General features: G+C 40.4%; 1 protein-coding gene across 1 annotated transcript; it reads right to left on the bottom strand.

Moving 5' to 3' along the window:
- Positions 1-440: 440 nt before the first annotated feature.
- LOC121182082 (sodium/potassium/calcium exchanger 1-like) lies at positions 441-6,335 on the bottom strand. Its single transcript, XM_041038402.1, has 9 exons — positions 5,292-6,335; positions 4,385-4,444; positions 3,941-4,049; positions 2,525-2,605; positions 1,855-1,952; positions 1,407-1,661; positions 1,232-1,321; positions 794-960; positions 441-690 (listed from the first exon to the last, which is right to left on the bottom strand). Exons 1-9 carry the CDS (start codon positions 6,333-6,335, stop codon positions 441-443), a joined length of 2,154 nt encoding a protein of 717 aa, XP_040894336.1.
- Between the last annotated feature and the right edge of the window lie 2,616 nt (positions 6,336-8,951).

Genomic DNA, 8,951 nt, shown 5'->3' with positions numbered 1-8,951 from the left:
TTTCCTACAATGAATGTTATAAAACGGTTGTTGGCTCAAGTGTGTACTTACATTTTTTTTACAAAATCCACATTTAGAAACCTACATTTTCCAAAATGCGCACTTTCTAGATTTCAAATTCCATTCTGTATATGCTGTTTTGTAAACAAAAAATCCCTGTGAGTGTTTGTTCTTTTACTGCTATAACTGCATAATCTGCACTGTGTTAGACAGTAGTTCTGCATTTCCTGGTTTAATAGAAAAGTCAAAAGCTGCCATTGTTGCTAAAAGTGAATATGTAAGAAATGTCACTGGCAGCAGTGCAGAGCAACTACAGTAGCTTTCTGCATGGTTTCTACAGATATCCAGACCCATGCTCACAAGATCTGTACATGTACAGGTTAACAATTGTGCTTCAGGTCTCAAGTCAAGTGAAGAACTGCTACAGAGAGAGCTTCTGTTCAGATGGAAACAGGGCAGACAATGATGCGATCTTCCAGCATCACGCTAAGCACCAGGAAGATAAAGTAGAGCAGGAACATAGTGGAACCCAGCGCCTTATTCATCTTCCACTTACAGGATGCAATGGAGATGATGACAAAGAGGAGCATGAGGAAGAGGAGCACGATGGCACAGAAGAGCCCATTACTGCTGACGGCCACTGGAGCCAAACCATGGAAGGATGAGTACAGGAACCATGGGACTGGAAGACTTTAGAAACAAAGTGACAGTGAGAAACAGAACAATGGGAGACAAAGGAAGTCATTAACTGGCAGCATTTCTATTTCACTTGTACCAGGCTATTGGAGCTCACCCCATAGTGATGTCAAAGATGTTACTTCCCACAGAGCTGGACACAGCCATGTCCCCCAGGCCTTTTCGTGCCACAATCACACTGGTTATAAGGTCAGGGATGGATGTCCCTGCAGCCAAGATTGTAAGGCCCATAATTTCCTCTGAGATGCCGATGGTCTCACCAACCTTCAAGGGCAAACCAGAGTTATTTATATATTCAGGGAGATTTTTTTAAAGGCCCTGAAAATCTATTTCAGCTTCTTACTAAGGGTAGATGTCATCAGTCATAAGGACAAAACAGTTTGGGTTATTGCATTACCTGCACCAATCAGATTTAATCAGCATTTGGTCTTGCTTGGTTATTAAAAAATACAGCTTTTCAAGGCCTGTATGCACAATTAGGAAACAAGGCAAAGTATTTCAAATCTTATGTCAAAAGTTTACTCAAGTAACTGACCTGATGGGCCCACCACACCATGAGGTAGGAGAAGATAGCAATCCACAGAATAGAGCCCAGAAATGTGACCACAAAGAATCTTCTGGATTTCTGTATTGTAAGTGATTTAAAAGTCAAACCGTGTTCAAGCATTTGAGGTGCCACAGCTGATCTCAGAAACATGTCTGAGTCTTACCTGGTTGCGAACATCAGGAACCGTGAGCCACAGAGGGAAGACAATGGGTAGCAGGAGGAGGTAGGTGACTTGTTTACGTCGTGTGTCAGGCCACTCTAAAGACAGAGGCTCATCTTCTTTCTCCTCTTCTTCCTCTTCCTCCTCCTCCTCATCTTCATCTTCACTGGACTCATCGCTGTCTTCATCGCTGCTATCTTCATCACTGTCAGAGCCTTCTGAGCCGCCTGCCCCATCCTCTCCTGCCGGTACATCATCCTGTAGGGTTGGGGAAAGACATCATGATGGATGTCAGCAGAGGCAAAAGAGAAATAAAAACAAAGACCAACAAAGCATAAAGAGACATTTTTTGCCAAAAGTTGCAGCTCTGTACATTGACTCTTACATAGACAGGTATCAAAGACTGACTTCTGGGCTTTTTGATAACCACCAGGACATGGTTGGAGAGTACCTTCTTGTCCTCTGGCTGCTCCTTCTCCTCTGTCTTCTCTGTTTCTGCAGCTGGGGCAGCCTCTGGCTCTTTGGTCTGCTCACTTTTTTTCCCACCATCTGGAAGAGGAATCCCATAAATTCTGTGCATTTCCCCCATGCCTCTTACTCAAAAAAAAGCACTCCCATGTCATTTTTGTGACTTTAGGACTGGTCATTGAGAGAAATGCAGTGAGTATGTTGTTAGGACTTACATGATATGTGAGTTCATCCTCATTTCTTCACGAATGTATGTTTTGGGATTTTATAGCATGCTCCTGTAGACACTTTGTCTAGTCTTTAGTATGCTGTTTTTATTCAGTATATTTTACATCTATATAATTTGATGTATTCATTGTGATTTATTTACACTTTGGATACCTTGGATACACTTCATATTTTACTACTGGTCATCCACCTACAATATGCTGCCGAGATGGTAAAGACACATTTATATTATTCTAGTGGAGGACATGCATTATAGACATCTAATCTTCTGTAGTCACACAACCTGACACAACCAACCATGTGTTGTTTAATGAGAAACAGTGCTTTGTAGCCAAGCAGTTTTCAGTGTCTCTTCATGTGCAGACTCTGAAAGTTTAATGAAAGGCATCTGATCAGTGGATGACCATCACATCCTTCCATGTTACCTTCACTTTTATCTGGAGTTTTGCTCTCTGCCTTCCGTGTAGCCACATTATTCAGAGTCTCAGCCTTATCCTTAAATTTCCCTACGAACAATCAAACAAACAAGCAAACACAAACAGAATGCTGTGGTGAATCACTCAATCACGTGATAGCCATTTGAATCATTTCTCAGTGATATATGGAGGACAAAGAATCAGTAACAGCAATCATGAATTGAGCATAGAGCAAAAATACAGGCAGTGCAACATCAAAAACAACAGCAATGGCATAATCCTCAGAGCAGCACAGAGCAATGTCATGAAAGGAAAAATTAGCTTATCAAAGGAATTGCACAAGAAAGGATCTTACTTTTGCTTTCCACCTTTCTATTACACCAGGAAATGCTGTTCACTGCTTCTTCTTTGACCATTAGAAACAGCAATTTATTTCCAGTGGACAAATAAAGATTGCAAAAATGTATTTAATGCATACTGTTTAAATGCAGCCACCTACAGCAAGTGGGATTTAGAGGTCAATACAGATAAACGTGCAGGATATGTTAGACCGCGTAGCAACTGCAAACATCCATTTTGATATTACATTCAAAGCATTTCAAACTTTCTTTAAAAGTTTTTTTTAAACTGTGCATGTAATATGAAAAATGGCAGCACATTATTTTTTTAGGTAAGTTAAATGAGCCACAGATATTTATAATGTTACTCTGATGCATCTCCACATCACTAGTAGCCTCAGATAAAAGGAATGGGTTGATTCAGGGGCTGCTAGCTGTGATTCAGATTGTACAGGCCCATTCAAGAGCTACAGTGGAGTGTTTGTTGCCCTGAGGCCTCAGAGAAGAGAAAACCAGGAGCCAGGGCCACAGGTACATAAATTAGAGGATATTGTACCATGGCCAGAGAAAATGAAATGTGAACATTGCTGCGAGATGATCCTAGTATGATCACCATATTATTAGACACTGTACAACACACTATAAAGTAAACACTACTAACCTATCAGGAAAATCTATGAGGGAAAAACTGTGGGAAACCTGTACACAACCACATTGCTTAACCAGCTATCAGTACATCTACATACTTTTCTATATTCTAACCAATTTAACCAAAATTTAATAACTTCTAGGAACGCCTTTGACGTACATATTTTGTGTCCTCATGTTGACTATGACCCTGGCTTATTGGGTTCTGGGAATGTTTTTTGTATTTCACTGTGGGCCTTCAAAGGGATCCCTCCATAGACTGAGATAGGTATTTATCTGCTTAGTATCAATCTGGACTTAGTGCTGCCTTCATTTGGGACACTTTGCTAATCCATTTTACTATGAGAAGGACGTAGTCCCCAGACACTCATTGTGAGAGCAGTTTTAAAGACACAGTTATCAATCATCTGGCTTTTTATCACAGTGATACGGTACTCACCCTCTCCTAGAGGGTCTAATGTGTGGATCATGAGTTGGAAGATGGTGTTTCTCATGGTGCTGTTGTGTAAAGAAGCTGAACTTCCCCCTCGCTGAAGGGATGGCTTCAACTGGGGAAAAAGACAACTGAGGTCACAACAGCTACTCACAATAACAAGACAGTGACATATCACTGTTAGACAATCATGTCAGAGTGGACGTCAGACTTGGAGTTTTTTTCCATGACAAGTGCATTTACATGTGCCAGCACTTGAAGGGAGGCTTGTTAGCATGATGTTATGATAAATGGGATTCTTGAAGGGTAAATCACATTAACACATAGATAAATGGTAAAAAAAAAAAAAAAAAAAAAGAACTTCCTGTGAAGTACCTAGGGTACGGATGCTGTTTTTTGTGTCTTTCTTTTGTAGTTTTGCAGTTGATTGGTTAGTTTATTGATTTTTACCTTCAACCGATTCTTGTCCTCTGGAGCAGCAGGGGCATTATCTTCATCGTCCCCATTTGTCTGTGTGCAACAATGTTTTTTCAGTGATAATCATTCATTGGTTCAGATAGTCTTGTCAGTGTCACATGACAGGAAAAACAGATGGAGCTATGTGGCATGTATAGGATTATAATTTTTTGGTGAAATTACTGCTCACCCCATAAAACTATTAAAAAAAAAAAAAAACACTTTAGTGTGATTATACATGATGTGAATAAGCATTTTCAACAGATGAAATGATTACATTTGCTCCTTGGGAACCTCAGCTCCAGCACTATATCCAGCTCAACGTAAGCCCTGAGTGTGCACAAATACTGTAGCTTTACCTTGTGTAAATTAAGCCCCAATCACACTTACCAGGGTTACAAACAGTATATGTTGATGCTACCGTTTGTAAAGAGCTGTGGCTCCTCAAAGGATTAGTTTGCTTCAGCTGATCAGCTTTGGTTCACCAAGGCCTTTGCTCATGTTATTTCACTCTTTTGACATGATTTGCATATGACCCCAAAGAAGCAGTAGAGATACTGAGTGATGAGTAATGTGGCTTTCTCTTTCAGTAATAAACCACACTGTTTTGATGAGCATGGCAAATTAAGAGACAAAATTATGTGTGAGTGAAAGGACTTGTTTCACTTTTGAGTGCCATGTTATGTGGTAGTATTGTGTTTATGTTGACAAGATTAAACACCAGCCAATTTTGCATTTGTCTGACATGTATAGAAATATATACAGTATGTACTACAGTATATACTATGTAAACATGTAATTACAGACTCATTTTTGTGTCAATTAAGGACTCAGATTATTGAAAATATCAGATCATAGCCCTAAAATCTCTTGGGTTGTGTTTTGTCACAGAAGTGCTTACCTCTTCAGGTTCCTCCACAGCAATAACTTTGACAATGCTCTTGTGTTTGTTGAGTTGGGTCTTGAAGGCCCGCTCTATTTGCACATTAAACTTCATGAAAATCACATAGAAGGTGTAACTGGCCATCAGCACGATGCTCTCCCACCACATTATAACATTATCCAAGAAGAAGATGATGAGTAAGATGAGGTCAAGTATGTAGAAGGATACATCTCTGAAAAGTGGCCACCAGGTTAGATGAAGTACCTCTCGAGAAAACAAAGCACACATTCCAATCACAAACAAAATGTTGAAAACTGCCGAACCAACTATTGTGCCAATGCCCACATTGCTGTGGGCGATGAAGACCCCTATCAAGGAGGTAAAAAGCTCAGGGGCAGAGCCTCCGGCAGCCATGAAAGTGGCTCCTGCTACATCATCAGAGATGGCTAACTTGTCTGTGATTACCCCCAGTGCAGGAACAAAGAACTCATCACACACAATTGCAAGTGACACAAACATGTACATCATTCCAATAATGTGGAGGATCACCCAGCCTCGTCTGCGTTCTTCAATAGAAAAGATATCTTCAGGGTATTCACCCTTAACATGTGGAGCCTCTCCAGGAGAAGCTGGAGTGATGGTATTTACAGGGGGAGCCGGAGCTGGTGTGGGTGTCTCCTGTGGAGGCTCAGGGGCCACGTAGATGCAGTGCACAATAGTCCGGTTTGTGGTTGGCAATGGGGGGGATTCACTGGGGGTGGATGCTTTCAAATCTGATGTTGTATCCTGATGATTTACCACATGCATCTCAGGTGTTGTTTGATCTGTGGGCTCCAATTCATGTGTTGCAGTGAGAGGTTCCTCCAGCCCTTGAGTTTCCACCGTAGCCTCTTCAACCCCCTCTGCTGAACCCTCTCCAAAATCCTCTCCAATCTGAGGCATAGGCAAAGGCTCGTACAGTCTGGCACTGATGGTCAGCTGGTAGAGGGTGCAGAGGAAGACCCCAGAGAGGAGAAACAGAACCCGGCTCAGCTGCAGTCTCTTCCTTCTTGTACAGTACATTTTCCCCCAAAGCAGTGTCACTACTGGCTATGTTGAATTAAGATGCATAAATGGGCTTTGGTAGAGGACAAGTCCTGCTCTCTCCCCAGCAGACCATGGGGTGACAAAATCTAAAACTTCAGCGGCGTGATTCATGTCACATCCTCGGCTCCTTGGAAGACCCAGCCTGTTGTTAATGAAAGGCATCAGAAACAATGACATTTAGACAGAAGTTGCCATGCCAGTAGTGTACATTTGAAAATATTTGAAATGTTCATACAATGCACTTCATACATAACGGTCTGTCATAGAATTACTGATTAATCCATTTAAAAGCTGTTATGATTACTTGCATAACACATGTTGCTGGTTATCTGATAAATAGAATGAACAATTTGAGTCACAGAAAAGAGAAACAAACAGGTAAAGAAGCAAAGGGACAGCATAAATGCACAGAGAAACAAAAATTGCATGATAACTAAAACGAAGAGAAAATGTGATATGACAAGGGGCTCGGCTAATTTCCTCATCAACTGCAAAGAGAACAAACAAAACAATGCATTTTGATCACAAATGCAGACTTACCACAGAATGAATACTTTTGCAAAGTCAGAGGTGCAAAAATCTCCAAAATCAGATTTCCACAGCTGGATATTGAGGGACAAGCAAAAGTCCAAACTGTTGCCAGTGGCCGAAGGGTTATGTAGGACGCAGGACAAGTCTTCACAATGGATCAGCATAATACCTAATACCTGAAGTCTTCTAAGAGGATTACGTGCATTGTCTAACTCTCATTTTATCATGAGCCAACCATAGTAATATTTAATTGAAGGCAAAAAAGTGGTGTTTTATTCTAATGCTATTATGTTAAAATAAAAAAAATAATAATAACAATCCTTTTATGCAACTTGACAGTGGCATCTCACACAAATGTCACAATTTGAACTGAATGGTTAACCTTAAAATCCAGTCCAAAATGTACAACGTGCATAAGCCAGTGGCATTATTGTTCACGTTTTCCCTGCAGATTTTTGGGTTAGGGTTAGGGTTATCTTCGGGAATATGAAATTTCCCCCTTATGAATCACATAGGAACCATCTATTCCAGGGCGCACTGCTTTCACCCGGATGGAAGTAGTGGTGCACATAACAGCGCAAACGTTTTTAGTCTAACTTTGTTCTTCTTTCACTCATTCAGTAGTTGCTGCGATATTTTTATTATATCCTTGGCTTTACAGAAAGCCGAGTGAGCAGTACAACTAGCCTGACAGCAGCTTTGGGAGGTGATTATTAATGGTAGGTGTTATCTTTTAACGTCTTTAATTGTCGCTTTTGGGTCCAGACCACCCTCAGAGAAAAATTCTGACGCTGATTCATTTTCACCGTATCCTGCGAGGACATTTGGAGTAATGTTTCCTTGCTAACCTGGGTTTAACAAAGCACCGTTTTTGTTTGTTTGTTTGTTTGTTTGAACTTTGGTTTATGTTACTAATGTGTGTTGTAAACTAGTTTCCCGAACATAACATTTGTAGCCGACGTTACAGCAGTTAAACTCAGTTTATTCCTCTCTTTGCACTTCTGCTCTGGTGGTTTTGAAAAGGCTTAATATATATATACACCAGTCTCTAAATACATCATTATATAATACAGCCTCTGGCATACTACCACAGAGAAATCCACAGTTTGACGGGTCCGCTGTGCCTAGTAACGGTTGCTAAGCTGTGATTGGATGTTAGCTGTTCGGGGGCGCGGTTTAGCTTTGGAGTAAACATCATAAATAACAGACCAGTTATCGTCTTAACCTGCCCTAAGTTAATACTAATGTTTCAACTAGATTATACAGCTGAGTGTGTAAACCTGTTCCAACCGTTCTTGTCCAGTAATAGTAGCCCCCCCCCCCATCCAAAGGTCCATTTTTTCACTGGAAATTTCAGCATATCTACTCCTTTATAGGACACAGAAGTCTTAAAATGACATTTGGACTGTTTTGGAGAATAAAGTACAATTTTGGTGGAAAACTAGAAACAAAGAAACTCATTAAAAAGTAGTTATTCCTGGAGGGAGTTGAAACTTCTCTCCTGTGTACATGTGTTCTGACAATGTTGAAGATAAGAGAGATAAATCTTTATTGTCATTGCACAATCATGTACAAAGGATAAAAGAAGAACTGTGAGTCTTAGGCCCAAAGAAAGTAATCACCAAGTAAGGCAAAATACAATGTTAAGGCACTTAATGAAGCAAAGTCTGACCTGATGTCACCTAATGTTTTAGCAGATAAATGCAGTATTCTCATTATGCACAATGTCTTGAAACAAATCAGCATGCTTTATGTGCCAAGGACAGAGCTGCAGACTGTCTGGTAAGAGATGAGGAGTCACAGCTACTCTTGTCTGTGTGGTCTCACTACAGAATGTATAAAAACCTCCTAAGAGAAGAAGTTGCTCAGTCTGCCAATGTGTCAGTAAAACTCAGAAAGACACTCTGTTTGGGAGTTCTTTATTACAGAAATTTCCACCACAATAACAACAATAATATTGTAAGTTATATAGCTAAAATGAGGTGTAAACAGAAACATAAAAAGCTTTATACTTTAAATGATGTCAGCTACTCATGCATGTTGTAAAATAAGGTTGTTTGT

The sequence above is a fragment of the Toxotes jaculatrix genome, chromosome 5 (assembly GCF_017976425.1).
Source record: "Toxotes jaculatrix isolate fToxJac2 chromosome 5, fToxJac2.pri, whole genome shotgun sequence".
NCBI lineage: Eukaryota > Metazoa > Chordata > Actinopteri > Toxotidae > Toxotes > Toxotes jaculatrix.
Note: the sequence above shows the minus strand (reverse complement) of the source record. Positions and strands in the feature narration are given on the sequence as shown.

What these genes read in the sequence shown, in the direction of transcription:
- LOC121182082 (XM_041038402.1), bottom strand. Translation starts at nt 6,335, where the DNA reads ATGTACTGTACAAGAAGGAAGAGACTGCAGCTGAGCCGGGTTCTGTTT. An exon ending in AGCAGCCAGAGGACAAGAAG is followed by an intron (nt 1,662 to 1,854) that starts GTACTCTCCAAC and finishes CCAACCCTACAG; the next exon opens with GATGATGTACCGGCAGGAGA. An exon ending in TTCCTGATGTTCGCAACCAG is followed by an intron (nt 1,322 to 1,406) that starts GTAAGACTCAGA and finishes CTTACAATACAG; the next exon opens with AAATCCAGAAGATTCTTTGT.